The sequence below is a fragment of the Crotalus tigris genome, unplaced genomic scaffold (genome assembly GCF_016545835.1).
Source record: "Crotalus tigris isolate CLP2741 ecotype Arizona unplaced genomic scaffold, ASM1654583v1 scf7180000019944.6993514239:2294586, whole genome shotgun sequence".
NCBI classification, from domain to species: Eukaryota; Metazoa; Chordata; class Lepidosauria; order Squamata; family Viperidae; genus Crotalus; species Crotalus tigris.
The window spans coordinates 920,383-939,266 of NW_024097783.1; the positions used below are offsets into that span (position 1 = coordinate 920,383).

The window sequence follows — 18,884 nt, forward strand, 5'->3', positions numbered from 1 at the left end:
GGTTGGGGAGAATGTTATCTACTACCATCCCTCTAATAAAAAATAACCCTGCTGAAGCTGGTCTGTACTTCTGCGGACAAGGTGACAAAACCCACTTCCCCTCCTTTGCTTATGCTTGCTACCCATTGCAAAAGAAGTAAGAAGGGAAAACAAAATTCTCCCCCCTCTCTTCTGCTTCTCATGCTATGAGTGGTGTGAGAAAGAGGGGAAAAACAAGAAACAGAATGGTGTCCTGGTACCATTTTTCTGATTCAGCTATGTTACTTCCAGCAGCTAGCATCAAGGGAGATGTTTCCCATATACCAGGCTTCCAGTGCTTCATTATCAATGCCAAATATGAATCTAAAGTCTGATTGGTTTTGGAGTTGAGTGTATTTTTAAGCCTGTTTCCAAGCTGCATATTTGTACTTTAATGCTGTTGTGCAGAAGAGGCACAAGGTTACAGTTATACATAACCTGACTTATTAATAAACTGAAATTAGTCCAGTGGAATATAGGTATGTTTAGTACAGAGTTGTTCTGCAAGTTTTGTCTTCTATAGTTGTTTGATAGTTTAAAATTTCCTAAAATATATAATGATGAGGATAATACCATCTTGTTTGTTTCTTTGTTTATTTATTAAATGTATAAACTGCCCATCTTATCTCGCAGTAATTGGGCAGCATTTAAATCTACCTGTTTTAAAAGGACAAAAAAGAATCTGATACAAGGATTAATTCATTTATCTTTGCATATTGTGATTTGCATCCAATAAACTTCCTATTGTAGTTTTAAAGCACACATTGCTTCAGTGATGTTGCTACGTAAGAAAAAATTGTTTTTATCAACAAGTTAAAATAAGAACCTTACAAGAAATTGGCAAATCAAACAAAAAGTGCATCTCAAGTTGAACTTGACTTACGGTGACTTCAAAGACATACAATTTTTCTCAGCAACTATACAGAAGATGTTTGATATATACTGTATACACATTGCTCTCTCACACATCAGGTTCCGTCACTTAAATAATATGTATTGGTTTTATTAGGAAAAGGTAAGACCTCCTGTTACGGTCATTTATATATATTTATATCTTCCATTAGCTTAAAAGTTTTAATTGTATTTTTTTAGCACTTGTCTTATTTTTTTCAGGTTATCTCAGGATTGAAATTGACAAAATGTTTTGCATCAAATCATATTTTACCAAGTGAATGCCTCAATTGCTTAGTAGAACTTATTGAGGACCCAAATCTAAGCTCTTCATTAACCTTAAATGTAGTAGGCTTGCTTTCTCAGTTAGGTGAGTTTTAAATGTATTTGAGTTGCATATACAACTTACTTTATAGCTGGAAAGATATGTGGTATAATCTTACTGAAGGTTCTGATTTCTTTCTTTTTTTGAATAGACTGTCCTATTAAATTTTTAATTAAAGAAGAGTTATTGTTATTAGAATCATACTTCCTTGAATGAGGATTAAAAAAAATAATTTATTGCATTTGGAGCAGAACAGTTTAATTCTTGTAAAAATAATAACAAAGTAAAACGAACATATGAAATATACTATGTGGTAACATATTCTGTACAACCTCATTTATTTCTATGACAAATTGTGGAATATGTAAACGAGAAGTGATTATGACATTTTCATCAGAAATGAATTATCTCCAAAATATAAAATCTGAGATAGAAAAACAGTTGAAATGTTTTCAGTTTGCTAAATTAAGTTAGCTTGAATTTTGAATATATGCATACAGGTGGTCTTCCACATACAACCGTAATTGGGACTGGAACTTCAGTCACTAAGCGATGTGATTAAGTGAGTTATTTTATTAGCCTTTTTGCTTAGTTGTTAAGCTAATCCATTTTCTCCCATTGACTTTGTTTGTTAAAAGTGCCTTGGGAAGGTTACAAATAGCATGACTCCACGATTGTGCAAGCATCATAACTACATGCCGGTTGCCTGAATTTTGAGCATATAATCACAGAGACACTGTGACGGTTGTAAGTGCGAGTACTGATTGTAAGATACCTTTTCATAATTTCAAATGGTCATTAAATAAATAGTCATATGTTGAGGACTACCTATATTTATATGTATAATGGTTAGAGTTAACTGTCTATGTAAAAGTAAAAAAATGATTTTGTGGAGGCTCATTTCTGAAATATTTTCAGTTTCTCTGAATATATTTCTTAGAGTGTTAATGATACATGTATATCTGTTACTTATAGTTCTAGATAATGAAATCAGGGAAGCCCTTCAGAATGCTTACAATCTGTGTGGTGCCCTGGCAAGTGTGATTCTTCGAAGTTCTACAAATCCTATTGACCCAGTAATATTGCAAGTAAGAAAATGCAATACTTTATATGAAATAAATTATTATTATAACATTTATTTATTATTGTTATTATTATATTCTTTTGTGGCATTTATAGTATTGGCAGCTGATGGTCTCTTATGTAAGTTGTTGCCAGATCCTGTATACTTAGCATTTCAGACTATGCTGAAATACAAATACTAGGAAGACCAGAATAATGTATAGTATTAGTATTTGCACAATTGCTATCAGAAATATATTTTTAATTGACATAGTTTAGAGGCACACTTTGATTGCTTCTTATATTTTTATCTAAAAACAGCTACATCAAATCAAATAAAACCTTTATTGTGGCCTTTAGGCCAGAGAGAGCAACAATAAAATGCATTAATCCATAATTATTATTAATAAAACTTTAGAAATATATAAATTCCAATGAAATAATATAAAGTACATTGTTATAGTAACTACAGTACATTTAGCAGTGGCAATCACAAAAAACTATGCTAAACTTTAGCTATAGGTAGGACAATACAACAAATAATAGCACAAAATTGGGCAACCTGGAAAAATGTGACAGTCTTGATCAGATAGAAGCAATGACAGATAAACATTGTGCTCTCTCCTAGAGTAGTTTTTTTTTTAATGAGCTAAATATATATCTTTTGAGATTATCAATACAGAGAGCAGGAAAGGAGCAAATGGCTGAGGCTTTTCATAGAGCCATATTCACACAGGCATAATGTTGCTGAAAAGGAATGTTTTATACTGCTCCTACAGAATTGCAGAACTGCCCCCAACCTGGTCAAGAGAAAAGCCCGATGAAATTTCAGAATTAGTATTTGAAGAGAGATAAGATTATGGCACATGCCCATTTGAAAAGAATTAAGGATATAACTATAGGATTAGATACTAGGCTTAAACTGGTATGAAAATCAATATCCCAGATACATTGTTTAAGATAACTCCTGACATTTTCAATCCTAACGGACATAGGCTTTCAAAAGAATCAAAAGTGTCTTAAGGATTGGAATTTGCTAATAGCTCTTGTTAGCCAGGTTGATTTAAAACAAACTCCGAGAACCAATTGAGCCAGACACATAGAAGAAAAAAAATCAATTTTAACCAGCAATTAAGGAAATAGTTTCTGGTACCCACAGTAACCATATCTGCCTTTAATCTTGATGAATCTTGGAACTGAAAGTATTCCTCTTATAAATTTGGCATCATCAGCTATATCATAAAGTTTTACATTAACTGAGATGTAAAATAATGGGCAACAGTAATAATAATTAATCTCTCTTTAAGCATTACTCAGATCAACATTTTATTGACCAAACCTGTTGAGAGAAAACAGAGATAGATTTATCAAGCAAGAGTATTTGATCTGAGTATTAGTTTTTTTAATGTTTGATATTGCGCTCTGAGAATTGAATTTCATAGTTATTTTGGTTTTGGTTAAATTAACTGATTTTTTTAAAAAGCAATTAGTAGGTTATAATTTTAATACAATTTCAGTTGAATTATTTTATTATATCTACCACAATTTTAACTTGAACATTTACAATAATTGCAAACATTAAATAAAATATCCATGGTAGAAACAAAATATTTAAATTCTAAAACCAAAATAGTATAATATATTATCTGGTTATGCATCTGAAAAGTAAATGCAGGTAAATCTAATGCAAACAGTTATATTTTCATCGGTTTTCTTTTTATTTAACAGAGTATTCAACTGCTACAGAAATTGACCTACAATGCAAGAATATTGCAGAAAAGTGCTAATATTGAAGACTTAATTTCTTTCCTAATGCTTCGCATGTAAGTTTCTTAAATGCAATAGTTAACTAAATCTGCAGTTGTAGGTACATTTATATGTTGTCCCTGGATGTTTCAGTTCAGTTATCCTATATAATATAACCCTATGTAGTCTTGAGATGCATGGAAATATGTGTCAACTGAGTTTTAAGTTCGGGGGTATATTGGACTGTTTTCTAGAAGTTTAAACTAGGCTTTCTTTTTGGAGATGTTCCTGCCACTCTAACAAAGAGACGATACTTTATCCTTCTATATTAATGCCTGCTTTGCTTTATGAGCATTCCTCATGGTTACTATCATTGTGGTCTATGAAGATTTTGAACATACAAAGCTTACCTAAAGCTTTAGAGTAGTACCGTACTTGCTTGCTAAACTTCTTATTATTCCTGGCATGAGAGTGTCAAGCATTATTTTATGCTCACCTTGGTGGGGAATCTTAAACTAGGAACTTCTGTCCCCCTAGATATTTGATGATAGGGATTCTTACTGAAAATGTGCTACAGGATTTAAAGTTTGGAATAAATTCCAAGAACGTTTTGTATCTTTACAGGTTATGAGACTGTGCCACAGGAATCTCTCTTTTTGTTAGGTCAGATGCTACTGCATCAGATAATATCTATAGTATAATCCCAATAGCTTGAATGTACAATAGGAGCCAGCTGTCCTTGATGTTATTATATAAGCAACCTATGTTTATTGTAGAAGTGGTCTGCCCTGAACATTTAGTAGAATAGGTCTCCCAATATTCAATGCATCCAAGTATCTTTCTTAGGGAGGTGATATATGTGAGAATGTAGCCAGCATTCACAAGTAGTTTTAGCACTTTGCATTATTGACCACATAACTATAGGTAATCTCTTGTCAGCCATCTGTCACCTTGTTTTTTCATTTTATTAATTAATAAAGTTAATAAAGTATTTTGAGTAGTTTAAATGCTGAATTTTATATTTTATATTTTTCTTTAATGTTGCCTTAAATCACTAATATTTACATTCGGTTATATAAAGCTTAACAGATACAAATCTATGTATATACTAAATTTAATGGGTTCTTTGTATAGCAGAGTGAATATTTTCTGAATGAATAATGATTAACTCGTAAAATTATTATTAGTAAATAAATATTGAATTATGTGAATATATTTAATGAACTTTTTTAAAAACTTCAGTCAGTCTACAGAAGATGAGTTAACTATACCCTGCCTAGGACTTATGGCAAATCTTTGTCGACATAATCTCACTGTTCAAACATATATCAAGTCATTGGTAAGAAATTTGCTTTATTGAAGTCTTTTAAAAAAATATTATTTACATAATTTAATAATTGGAAATCAAAGCACTTTTGTTCCAATAAAGGGCACAACAATTACTTGCTTAATCTGGGAACTTTTATTTTTGTGTGATTATGATGTTTTTTCCCATTCAATTTCATTGTGCAAAAATATTTGCACAATGATTCTCATTTTTTCAATATAATTTTCATTCTACTATTCTACAGTTCCACTATGAAAGAATCAGATCCATCTTCATTATAATTAAATGGAATGTAGACATCTGTGACCATAAGTTTACATAAGTTAACATTTCCTAATACATTTCCAACTGTGTTTTCTTACTTGCTTAAATGATTGTGTGAACGAAGATAAGTCTTTGAAGTCCATGAAGATCTGTGATTGAAACTAATCAAAGTTTAAACTGAGATCTCAGAATGTTGACCACTATTAATGCTAAAAGAAGGAACATGTTTATTGTTATGAATGTTGAATATTATATCTTGTGACTGCAAAGTCTGTAAGTTTTGTTGCTAAATAAAATTATCCATCTAATTTGCTTATGTTATCTTTATATAATTGTAAATATAATTGTAATACTGATATGTTAGCAGTGAAGTATATTGTAGGTAGCATAGTATTTTGCAGATATGGTAGTCATAGCCTATACACTATTTAGGTATATATATTTAGGATTGTATAGTATTATTTGTCACTCTGATTATGTGCAGCCTTAGTGCTTTGATGAGCAACTATTAAAATAGTTGCATTTTTAATAATTTTGGCTAGATATTTCAATTGTATGATTTTGAGGAGTATGTTGGGTCCCCAAATTCAGTTTTTCAACTAACATAAAATTATTGTAGTGCATATAATGTATTGAATTAGGCTGTAACTTTAATCTCACTGCATTTTTTAAAGATTTTTTTTTTCTCTTTGTATTAGACGAATGTGAAAGGTTTTTATCGCACTCTGATCAGTTTCTTGGGCCACAGTAGTCTAACAATGGTTGTTTTTGCACTTTCTATATTATCAAGTCTTACATTAAATGAAGAAGTTGGAGAAAAGGTAAGCCTGCCTGACTCAATTTAAAAGAAGCTTATGCATAGTGTTTTTATATTTATTTCTTTATTTGCTATAGTTTCTACATCACTTAATTTCCAATAGCTCTGAGTAGCTTACCTTAACAAACAAGACTTTTTAAAAAAATATTGCAGTCTAATAACAATATCCCTTAACAATAATCCTATCAATTCTGCTGTTGATTGGGCAACCCAGAGCATTACCTGGCATACTGTAGCTATGGAAAATTCCTTCAGTTCTCTTTGGAAATTCTGGAGATCTAAACTGTGTGATCTGGGTAGACTGACTATGTCCTTCTTCCCTAAAGAAAGCCTTGTTACTGGAAATTCTAAAGACACCATAGAGTGATTTGCCTGTGACAAAGTATTGATACAAATAGCCACAATCAGTACATATCTCATATATTCAAAGACGAAAAACAGATCTAGTATTTGGAGTTCTAAATTGGGCTGTGATCTTCTGGGACAGTCTCATTGTGATCTTGATACCCTCAGACTGTTAAGTGAGACAACTTGAAGTCCCACAAGACCAAAAGTCTGATAGCCCCTTCCTTCCATTGAATGCAACTGACTTGATCTGTAATGTAAAATTCATATGATTGTAAATCAGTTTTTTTTTTGTGTAGCTGTTTCATTCCAGAAATATTCACCAGACTTTCCAATTAATATTTAATATCCTTGTGAATGGTGATGGAACACTAACAAGAAAATATTCTGTGGATCTGCTTATGGATCTCCTGAAGAATCCCAAGATTGCAGATTATCTTACCAAGTAGGGTTTACATAATAAATAATAAAAAATTTACATCCCTCTATTTATATATAAATATATTTTATATTTCCTGTGAACATTTGTCCAACTGGTTCTTACTGAATGATTTGATTTGCTATATTTTTCCAATCTTTTCTTTGATTCTTTGGATCTTTCAAACTTAAGTTATGAATTGAATTCTATAGTACTTTCCCATAGCTTTAATTTCTATTTAATATAAGGTGATAAGAGATCAGTCTCCGTCAGGGCTTGCCAATAATCGGGCTAGATCAGTTTAGATACAGCTAGTCTTTTCTAAAATTTTAATTTAAAAAAAAAACATTTCTGTTACATTCCTCCTTTCAGACTTCATTTTGTTGATTTTTTTATTCTACTCAATTAACAGATTAATGTACAGCTTAGGTTGTCATTTACCAGATGTGTTCATGCTTAGTTAGCCAGACTAATTCTACTAATCTCAGAATGCTGGAATTAACAGAATAAGAGGAAGTCTCTGGCTATATCTATATGTAGTTCTTAATTTATGATTGGCCAGATATTCTGGTGCTACAGAATGCTGCAGAGCTCACGTTAGCAAAGCAAGCACCTCCATTGCTGGACTGCACAGCGCAATCCGACAAGCAGACATTTCCAAGTGGACACTTCTGGGATCTTACCATATAGCACCAAGCTGATCCTAAATGCAGCCACTCTGAAAATGACAGCTGCTTGTGGGATTGCAGCACAGTCCCAGCAATAAAGACCTTTGTTTGTGACTGGAGCAAAGCAAGGCACTCTGTTACTGGGATCACACTGCAGTCCCATAAGGGGATATCAGTTTTGGAACAGCTGCTTCAAGGATCATGCCACATAGCCACAAGCATGTATCCATAATGCCACTGTATATATACTGGAAGCGGATGTTGCTGCACTGCACAAATGCATGTAAGCTGGAAAGAAGCCGCTTTGGTGCAAGCACACTGTTGAATCTTGTATTTCATAGTGGGACTCCTTGGAAAAAACTAGCAAGAACAACATACAACCTTGCTTGCCAGCTTCCTCATTAACTTTGTGGAAAATAGCAATGAGGTTGCAAATGGTGATTACGTGACCACAGAACCCTGCAACTATTATAAGTGTAAGTTGGTTGTCAAGAATCACACAACTGCAGGTATCATGGCCAGAACTTCAAGAAACAGTCATAAGTACCACTTGTTCATTGTCATTGCAACTAACTGAAAATGATCTGTACAGTATTTCAGCTAGTAAAGCATAGGTATGATAAACCCCTTACCAAATAATTTTTATTTTTGCCTGTCAAAATACTCATAATTTCAGTATTCCTTTTTATTCCTTTTTTCCTTCATAACTCTAGGTATGAACATTTTACATCTTGTCTCAATCAGGTGATAGGCCTCCTTCATGGAAGAGATTCTGATTCTTCAGCAAAGGTACTTTCTAGGTGCACAATAATTGTGTGTGTGTGTGTGTGTGTGTGTGTGTGTGTTTAGTAATTTTTTTATATTGGTGAAATGCAATAAGCCACAATAATAAAAGTTATATTAGTGAATCTACATAACATCTACAAAAGCTACATAATTCAAATGATTAAAGTAAGCTTAACATTAATGAAGAAAAAGAAACTAATAAAAACAAGTGAGAAGCATGTAATATCAATTTAAGTTTAATCATTAATCTTAAATCTAGGCCCATGGTGGCGAACCTATGGCACGCGTACCACAGGTGGTATGCAGAGCCCTCTCTGTGGGCATGCGCGCTGTCACCCCAGTCCTAGGCCTTCAGCTGGGTTTTATAAAACCTTTTCTCTTTAGGGCTCTGCCGCCATTTGCAAAAAAAAAAAAAAGTTCAATCAATCAATTTCAACTTCTCACCGGGGAAAAAAAAGATCTCGCAAAGTTGGAATTGATTGATTGAACTTTATAATCCCACCCAGTCTGCCATTACCACCGCAGTCATGCCCATCCAATGGGCCATGCCCACCCGGCACCCAATGATACATAAGTGGGTTTCAGCTTGCAATTTGGGCACTCAGTCTCTAAAAAGTTCGCCATCACTGGTCTAGGCCATATAGAAACGTATTACTCCATTTCTCATTTTTAGAATATAAAATGTTTCAAAAGTTAATAATATACAGTATATCTTGAATCCATTCCTTAACATTAGGAAAACAAGTTTCCATTTACATACATTGATAAAGCCTTGATAAAGCTAAATATCTCCTCAAAGTTACCAATTTCATATTTTAGAAAATAGTTCAATCATTGCCCCCGCTCTTTGGCACATTCTTCGGGAGCCCACTCTCCTGGCTGTTCAGAAATATCTGAAAATCTGGCTCTGCTGACTTTCTTGGGGCTCACAGAGGACCATGCAGCCATGGAGCTGGTTAGCACTTTGAAGGGCCTCCTTTCGCCTTCTTAATTTTAATTATTTTAATCCTGTTTTTCTCCTAATATAAATGTATATAGTCTTTATGCTTTTATATTTTAATTGTACACTGCCCAGAGTTGCTCTGTGTTGGAGATGGGCAGTTCCTAATTTTGATAAATAAATAAAATGTGAAAAAGCCAGTTTGATGTGGTGGTTAAAGCAGCAAGCTAAAAACAAGAAGACCACGAGTTTTAGTCTTGCCTTAGGCATGAAGCCAAGATGGGTGGCCTTGGACCATTCATGGTCTCAGCCCAAGGAAATAGGCAACAACATTCTGAGACTGTCCAAGTGGTTGCCAGGAGTCAATACTGACTCAAGGCACTTCCCACCCAAAAAAGTTCAACTATAGTATAACTTTATTTCCTTTCCTGTGCTAACATGCTATAACTTGAAATAAAAAAGAACTGTATGTAAAAAGAGTTCTCGGTTTCTTAGACACATACAAACATGGAGAGAGAGAGAAAGAGAGAATTAATATTCAATCTTTTAAAAATATTCTTTGATCAAACAATACTTTCTGATGTATTAACCAGTCTTCAATCATTTTATATTTTTTTAAATTTGAAAGCATTGATTTTCCAAGACTTGGATATACATTTATTTACCTAGCTGCCTTTCAGTTCCTTAACTATTTCAGTTCTTTGTCCACCCAGTTATTAAATTTAATATGTTAAGATTTTTTGCTAGATAGCTTTCTTTGTGATTCCTAGGTCACATTTGTCTACTCACTGTCCTTCTAAATTAGCTCCTTTTCTATGTCATCAATGCTATCATCAGTTATCCTCTCTGCAGATTTTCCTTCCTTATTCTACTTGCTCCAGCTGGATGCTTCATTGCATATTTCTTCTTTCTCCCTTCTTTTCTTCAACTGCTTCAGTCATATTGTTCCTTTACAATACAAATAGCAATTCCATTCCAGAGAAACTGACAGCACCAACAAAAATTTCCTTTGCTTGACAAAATTGGTTGGAGGGAAATTACGGAAGGGTCAGGCATCAATGATTCTTGGAATAATAGCATCCTTGTATTGATAAGGAAAAGGAATTATTTCCAGTCAGTGAATATCAGAAGAAAAGGGTGGTTTATTTTTCTCTGTTCCTTTGTATGCTTGTGTAGATGTTTCGTCCTTCTGATTGTTCTATATTTGTGTCTGACCCCCTCTGTGTGAATCAGTGTGTGTCTCTGTGTCCCTTTGTGCCCTTTCCTCTCTGTTTCATTTTCTGTGCTTGTGATCTATAACAGCCATTTTGTGGTTCTGTTGTGACTTTCTTAGACTCTTTATGTCTATCGCTTTGTCTTTCTTTCTAATATTAAAAAAAGCAACTGAAAATGTAGATAGTAGAAATACTATCAATTTTTTATTACAGGCCACAATACCGTAAGAGCCTGTTTATTATTTGTCACACTTTCACAGATTTATTTGCTCACATAGCATCTTCTTGATAAGCCCCCAAACATGAACTGGAATAGTCAGATGCAATCCAAAATAATTAATGGTATGTTTTTCCCTGAGATAAACTACATCTTCTTGGATAGATAGTTTGCTAAATTTCTTTTTTAAAAAATTGTACATTTTCAATGCTATAACTGCTTAAAATACTGAGTGAAATAAACAATTTGATAGTGTTTTAATTTTTTAAGGTATTTTAAAGCAATATTGTGCTTCAGCAATAAAGCTTTGCATCAGAAATCTGAAATTGTCTTATATACTAGTGTAAAGAATGTTATTCTTTGAAAACAGAAAACATAATTATTGTTTCTCTTAGATATTAGAATTGCTACTTGCATTTTGTTCAGTGACACAACTCCGTCATATTGTACGTCAAACAGTACTGGAACCAAATGTAGCAGCCTGTGCAAGTACAAGACTTGCAACTCGTGCTAAGAATTCTGACTCATCTATTGTCTTAGTACACTGGTCAAACCAGCCACTGGAAGTAACTGAGAAGTGTTCAAATCTTGCTTTGGAGCTATTCCGGGAGCTATTTGAGGTAATGAATTCAATGTTTTGGCTGTTGTATTGGGTTACTCCTAGTTTTTTTGTAGGACGAATGTTTATAGTAGCAAAAAAATATATCAAGAAATATTGATAAATTTATTGATAAATTTGATTGTTTCATGAACTTCAGTTCACTTCATTAGATGCAAGGAGTCTGATACCAGATTTAAATTAGGATGCCAGAGAAGGAAAAGAAAGACAAGTTTGTTATACAGATGCATGTGAGACAGATTACAGATTATACCTTGCCACAGTCTTCTTGCATGGGACAGGAACTATAATGAATCTAGATAACGATGATGATCATTACAAGTAGCAGTTGTAATGTATTAAAAATGTTGTATTTATTAAAACCTTTTTAAGATTCGCTGAAACCTTTTGAAATATGAGTTCAGCCATCTCTCTTAGTACAGTATAATTTTTTAAAGATAGTCACTTTATGGTCTGCAACAGAGTGTCCTGGGAGATTGAAACATTATTATTTTGTCCTATTTTTAAGTTCTGATGTCAAAATTATGTCCATTAATTCATTTATATAAAGTTTGTCCTGTTTGTTCTACAGAGAATCAGAAGGACATTGTTGGCATTTGATCACATAAGAGGAAGAGTATATAAAGGCACTTCTTAACCTGTGTGTACTTATTAGGGGCCTGTGAAGTAGTAAAACATTTATATAAATGAACATTTGAAAATACATAGGCAAGAATTAAAGTCCTTACAAATTTTCTTATTTTAAAAAAATTAAATTTAAAAAATATTTTTTCCTCCTCTAAGTAAGCACCTATCAGCTACAATTTTGTAAATTCTTGTAATAAAATAATTCATTATTATATTTTTAAAAAGGGAAAGATACTGAACATTGTGATTATGAAAATCAGATCAACAATTAATAATATTTTTGTAAAACAGTGTTTAAAAATTAGTCTATTTAAGCTAATATATCTAAATTATAAACTTTTTAAAATCAAAAATGAGTAAAATTAAGATCAAGTCAAATTAATGTAAAATTTTATGGTTAGGTTGCATTTTAAAAAATAATAAATTATACTCCACAGAGTTTGGTGAGATAGGATAATTATTCAATTGTTTCAATACCATTAAATTGATAATATTTCTGTTGTAGGATGTTATTGATGCAGGCAATAATGCAACTGCTGAGCGCTTTGTGGATCTTCTTTTGCCCATTCTTCTTGACCATCTTCATTTTCCTGATCACATACTGGAAGATCTGTTGGCAAAGAAAAAATGTGAACGAATGATCAAGACTATTGATATCTTGATAAATATCCTTCTTGTAATTTTTTGTTATTGAAGATTGTCAGAAAATCATTTATTTGAAATAAGATAAATACATTTCAATTATATAAAGCTTAAAAACGTTTCTATTAGATAACAGTGCAAAAAGGAAAAAGGTTTAAGACAAAATAGAGTCACTCATCTAGATAATTTTAAAACCAATTAGGACATTGAAACATTTTTTAAAATGTTTAAACATTTTTCTTAGTGTTTTATATAGGAAATCCATTTTCTGCATTAATATATCAATAATTGGCACTTAACTATCTGACAGATTTCTTGATGTTGCTTATTATTCTTTCAACATCTGGATTTTTGTTGCAAGACACCTTATATATCCAGCAGAAATATTTACCATTATGAATTTATAATATTCCACAGAAATTAAGAAAAGTCTGACTATAATAAAATTATAATTTATTATTTGACTTATTTTGGAAATTGTGGTAAAATACAGAAAAACATTCTTCATGTGACAGTTATTGTGGCCATTGCTTGGAGATTCCCAAGTTTTTAACATTACTTTGAATTAGATATATTTTCCTGTTTAGACTTTCATTTTGCATCATTAGGGAGTTTTACTTACAGCCAATCTTCGTTTACTGATCCCAATTGGGACCAGCAACTTGTCACTAAGTGCCATGATGTCTAAGTGAAAAATCAGGGAACTTACAACTTCACATCTGCTTTTGACATTAAGCAAATTCCTACAGTCATTAAGAAAGATATCATGTAATTGCAACCTGTAATTTCGCTTCCATGTTCTCCATAAATTCTGTTTGTTTGAAGCTGGTTGTGAAGTATGCAAATAGCACTCATGTGACTGTAGGATGCTACAATGTGAGGATTGTTTGCAAAGCTGCTTTGTTTTCCTAAACAGAAGAGAATATAGGTAGCTCATGGTTGAACTGTGGAACCCTTGATGTTTCTGAGTTTTGTTGTTTGCTTGCAGATGATTTATTACCCAACTAGGTGTGGAGTTTGCTTCCTGTTTGCTTCCAGTATTGGTAGAAATGTAATTTTCCTCCTTGGTAGTTTCTTGATTAGGGTATTGTCTTTGGATTGTTTGTCTGGTGTTAATTCCTGCTTTCTTTTTTTCCAACCATCATAACTTTCAAAGGTTGTTAAACAAAGCAGTCAGAAAGTGAGGAATACACAGTATTCATTAGTGAATGTGACCATAAGCTGAACATTTCAAAAAAATAGAGTCCTTAACAGAATGTACCTCTTTGTGCAGATGATATGCTGAAAATGCATGTCACTAAAGTTTTAACAGCTAGCAAGTGTACTACTTTAATAGAACACCAATTTACTTCTAGTGGAATTGATTTTAGTTTTGGGACAAAATTTAAGGACTGTGAATTGAGGTAAGCACAAGCTAGGGTTTTTATCATTTTTTATTTTTTCCAACCCATACCTTTGGATTTCAAAAGGATACATTGAAATTTTGCAGGGACTAGTCCCTATTATATTTTTGTGAAGCCTTTATAGCTAACAAAGTCTCCCTAAAATTCATAGCCTTTGCTTTTGTTTTAGATGGAATTTAATGTATAAGTATGTGGTTGCAATAATTGAACAATTACTATTTTTTAACTTTGCCATTCTTTTTTCATCAAGTTAAAAACACAAAGTTTTTCAGAGTACTATTGAATCATAATAGACTCTTATTATAAGCATAACACTTTATACTTCAAAGTTTAGAGGAATTCCTAAACAATGAATCCTATAATCATGGAGTTAAACATTTTAGCTATTACGTGTTCATCATCACTACACACAATGGTACTTCAAATTCTATCTTACTTTGCTCCAAACCATGTCTTTTTATTTTTTTAACCCTCTTGATATCTGTAAGTGGAAAACCATTGACAACTATATCCTTCTGACATTACTTGCTCTCTTGATTTAATTTTACATTCCCCTTGATTATAGGTTTCGTAGAGTAATTATTTTAATTTTGAATGTTTATTCATTATAAAATGCTTTCTTAACATTTTTAGCAAACTTGCTGCTGATCTAATCTTAAAAACACTGGATTTGATGAGTAAGCTTAAGCAGCTGGTTCCTAACATGGAAGTCAGTTTTTACAAAGTTCTTCAGGTACAAAGTTTTAAATATTTATATTAATCATTCTAAAAATGATGCATATCATTCTGATCATTTTCTAACAGTGACTATTAGACTTATCAAACCAACCTCCATAACCTTTAAAAACATAAATATCACCTGGGCAGATGAAAAGAGGCTGAAAGGAAGGTGATGCTAAAAAATCTATCACTTGTACTGTTTGTGCAAAAACCTGTTTAAACCACTGCTGACTGTTTTGGAAAAAAAAAAGGTTTGTTTAACTAATAAGTGCTCTGTATCTAGGACCAACGCTTGGTTACCCCTTTGGCTTTGGCTTTAACATCAGACCACAGGGCACAAGTTCAAGCAGGGCTTAGAATATTATTTGAAGCAGCCCCGTTGCCAGATTTTCCTGCCATAGTGTAAGTTTCCTATTGTTTCTTTAAAAAATACTGTCTTTCATAAAAAATATTTTTGAAAATCTACCTTGAGACACTGCAAGTATTTCACATTTTGAGCTTATTCTATAAAACAGACACTTTCCCACTAATATTACCTTTTGTGTATGCTTTTATTAGGCTTGGTGAGAGTATTGCAGCCAATAATGCTTACAGACAACAGGAATCTGAGCATGTCACTAAAAGAAGTCACCTGCAAGCATCCATGACTTCTGTAAATTCAGTAAAATCCTCTAATGTTTGCCATCCCAATGATGGTGATGCTGCAACTTTCAAAATTCAGGACCTGATTCACAAACTCCAATCTGGCTTAGAGGTTAGTGCTTTTAACACAAACATGAAAACATTTTTGTCTTGATATATTAAACCGCAGTATAGTGTAGTTCAGTGTGGGATTTGAATCTGCAGTACCCAGAAATTTGGACAAACTCCACTAAATATCTGAATGAAGGAAATTAAGTAAATTGATTTTGTAAGACAATATATATCAGCTTTTGTTCATCATTACAGCACCATATAATCAATGTGCTATAGAATCCATTAATATAGAAATTAATGAATATTCATTTGCTGTTTTTATAAACTTAGTGATAGGGGCATAGAAAACTTTATTTTGCAATATTTCAATAATTATATTAATATCATTAATACCCAGGTTTGTATGATGTCACTTTGTCAATTGAACTTGTGTAGTCATTCCTCATGTCAAGTTTTTTATTTGTCCATATAGGTACAATTTTGAATTAAGATTTACATATTGCTTTAGCTTATAATATGAACATTTCCAACAGATGAAGGAATCCGTCACAGACATCAGGGTATCTGAAATAATGGAAGTATATGAACAGAAATTGTCTGCATTGGCAGTGAGTATATCTAATAGACTTTTTTTTCATGTGCATGCTCTGAATGTGCAGTTCATTTTGCAATAATTTTCTTTTTAGTCTAAGGAAACAAGGTTGCAGGACCTTTTGGAAGCAAAGGCATTAGCTCTTTCTCAAGCCGATAGACTTATTGCCCAGTATCGTTGCCAGAGAGCTCAAGCTGAATCTGAGGTGGGTAAAGCAGAATTATCATATAAGGCAAGGCTTTTCAACCAGTGGAACGGGTACCACCTGTGGTACATTGGCACCTGGCAGGTGGTATGCAACCATCCTAGAAAAGTGGTAATGGGGGAAAGGAATGAGCTGAATGGGTGGCAGCATCACACAAGCCTGACTGAGAGATGGCTGGAGCTGCAGGGCTGTCAGGGCTCAGCGGAAGCGCCAGGATCAGCGCTTCTTCGGGACTGTCAGGGCTCAGTGGAAGTACCAGGATCAGCGCCAGGCTCCAGCTGGAGCTCGGCCCTGATCCTGGCCCTTCTGCTGAGCCCTGAAGAAGCACCAATCACCTGGAATGTTGCAGCATCTCCAGGGTCTTGTGATTTACATTCAGATGCTTGGCAACTAATTCATATTTATGATGGTTACAGTGTCCCAGGGACATGTGAAGTGACCAAAACCTGCTGCAACCACCCAGCAGATAGGGGGAATAAAAACCAAACACCCCCACCCCACCCCTGCTGCCAATCCTCAACAGAAATGCTCAGAACAATGAAAACCTTGGACAGGAGAAAGAGCGCTGCCGGGTGGGCAGGCAGGTGTCTTGCTCGGCTGTGGCTTTTTTCAGTGCTATTGTAACATTGAACAGTCACTAAGCGAACTGTTGTAAGTCGAGGACTACCTGTACTTCATCACTTTTTTCCTTTTTTGGGGGGGGGGTCATCAAGTTTTTGACACCTTGCTAGGCGACTGGTGGTACTCGGATATTGTCATATCCTAAAAGTGGTACAGTGGGTGAAAAGGTTGAAAAGCCCTGATATAAGGATTCATTTATTATGTATGTACATCTGTCAGTACAAAATTGCTCATATAATCTGCCTTGTTTTGTATTTGAAAATAAATTTAGATTAGGGTTTCACTTACTTGGAATAAAAACATTATCCTTTTATGATCGTAGATACTATATTTGTATATCTCCAAATTATGCTTTAAAGGCTAGTTTGCTGTCTGGGTTCTTAAAATTTAAAAACCTTAAGTGTTGCTTTAGCATTAGCATGATTCATTGGTCTAGTGTCCTAACATTTCATTCACACAATGGAACTGTCATTTTGCACAAATTCCAAAAGGCTAGGACGCTTGCCTCAATACTGAAGGATACAGAAAGGAAAAATGAAGATCTGGAATCTCTATTGAAAGCACAGCAGACAGAATCTGAACGGGCACAAAATGATATTGAACAATTATTTCAGCATAATCGGAAACTGCAAACAATAGCAGAAGAATATGAGATACTGAAAAGATCTTCCATTGAGCTGCTTCAAAAGTAAGATACAACCCTGCTAAGCATTTCTCCATGGAAAACAAAGAAAAAAGAAAAAGTTAGCACTCAGATTATATAATTGTTTATATCATCAAAAAAGATGAATATGGAGATTTTATTGTTATTGACAAATAGAATTTGTAGCTCTATAATTAAAGGAAAGTTGGCATGAAGTTGCCTCATCTAATGACTTTGATATTCATTTAATGATGACAGCCAGGATTACCTTTATTGTCATTTCTATGCAAAGTAGTTTGCACTTTATGATCACATCTTCTTAGTGATGGCAATCCTGATTCCAATTGCCCTAATATGTCTAGTACTACCTGTAAGTGCCAACAATTCTTCAGAGTGATGGATGTTAGCTGAATAAAGGTAATATCCTTCCTTTTACCTCATAGGCTGAAAAAAGTTGCGCAGAAAAGAAGTTTACTCTTCAAACAGTATTGATTGAAATTTATCAGATATTGCAAAATTTAGATAGTAAAGACATAATACATTTTCTCAAATATAAATTGGAAGTTTTCAGAAGCCAACAGCTAAATTGTCCCAAAGGACAATAGGACTTTCTTGTTTTTCTTTGAAGACGTTTCACTTCTCATCTAAGAAAGTTCTTCAGCTCTGACTGGATGGTGAGGAATGGAAGGATTTATATTCCTTGCAGACAGCTGGTCATTTTCATTCTTTTAGAGAGTCGTTGAGGCCACTTGGAAGTTTATCTGTGTTTTCAAGGTCACTTGAGTGATGCAAATGTGTATGGAGCCTTCTTGGAACTGCTGAAAGGACTGGAGATTGGAGAAAGATGATGTTGTATCCCTCCTCCTCTTGAGAGAGGGCTGTTCAATTTTGACATAGATGGCCTCTTTGACCCCTCTTTCAAACCAGCGATCCTCTCTGTCCAAAATGTGGACTTTCCTATCCTCAAAAAAGTGGCCTTTGTCTTTTAAATGTAGATGCACTGCTGAATTTTGTCCTGATGTGTTTTTTCTCCTACATTGTGCCATGTGTTTATGAAGTGATTTCCCCAACAGATCTG

At 33.6% G+C, this 18,884-nt stretch overlaps 1 protein-coding gene across 2 annotated transcripts in view; it reads left to right on the forward strand.

Moving 5' to 3' along the window:
• Positions 1 to 18,884, forward strand: part of CIP2A (cellular inhibitor of PP2A) — a 30,706-nt gene that overhangs the window by 4,539 nt on the left and 7,283 nt on the right. Inside the window, exons 2-17 of one of the 2 annotated variants that reach the window (XM_039364996.1) lie at positions 1,132 to 1,279; positions 2,210 to 2,322; positions 4,025 to 4,119; positions 5,285 to 5,381; positions 6,332 to 6,454; positions 7,095 to 7,240; positions 8,595 to 8,670; positions 11,434 to 11,658; positions 12,790 to 12,949; positions 14,188 to 14,329; positions 14,963 to 15,062; positions 15,333 to 15,451; positions 15,608 to 15,803; positions 16,279 to 16,353; positions 16,432 to 16,542; positions 17,655 to 17,851. In XM_039364996.1, coding sequence (XP_039220930.1) covers positions 1,132 to 1,279; positions 2,210 to 2,322; positions 4,025 to 4,119; positions 5,285 to 5,381; positions 6,332 to 6,454; positions 7,095 to 7,240; positions 8,595 to 8,670; positions 11,434 to 11,658; positions 12,790 to 12,949; positions 14,188 to 14,329; positions 14,963 to 15,062; positions 15,333 to 15,451; positions 15,608 to 15,803; positions 16,279 to 16,353; positions 16,432 to 16,542; positions 17,655 to 17,851 — 2,123 coding nt within the window. Of the gene's footprint in view, positions 1 to 1,131; positions 1,280 to 1,968; positions 1,982 to 2,209; positions 2,323 to 4,024; positions 4,120 to 5,284; positions 5,382 to 6,331; positions 6,455 to 7,094; positions 7,241 to 8,594; positions 8,671 to 11,433; positions 11,659 to 12,789; positions 12,950 to 14,187; positions 14,330 to 14,962; positions 15,063 to 15,332; positions 15,452 to 15,607; positions 15,804 to 16,278; positions 16,354 to 16,431; positions 16,543 to 17,654; positions 17,852 to 18,884 lie in introns of those variants that run through there. The other variant, XM_039364997.1, reaches the window with a different exon arrangement.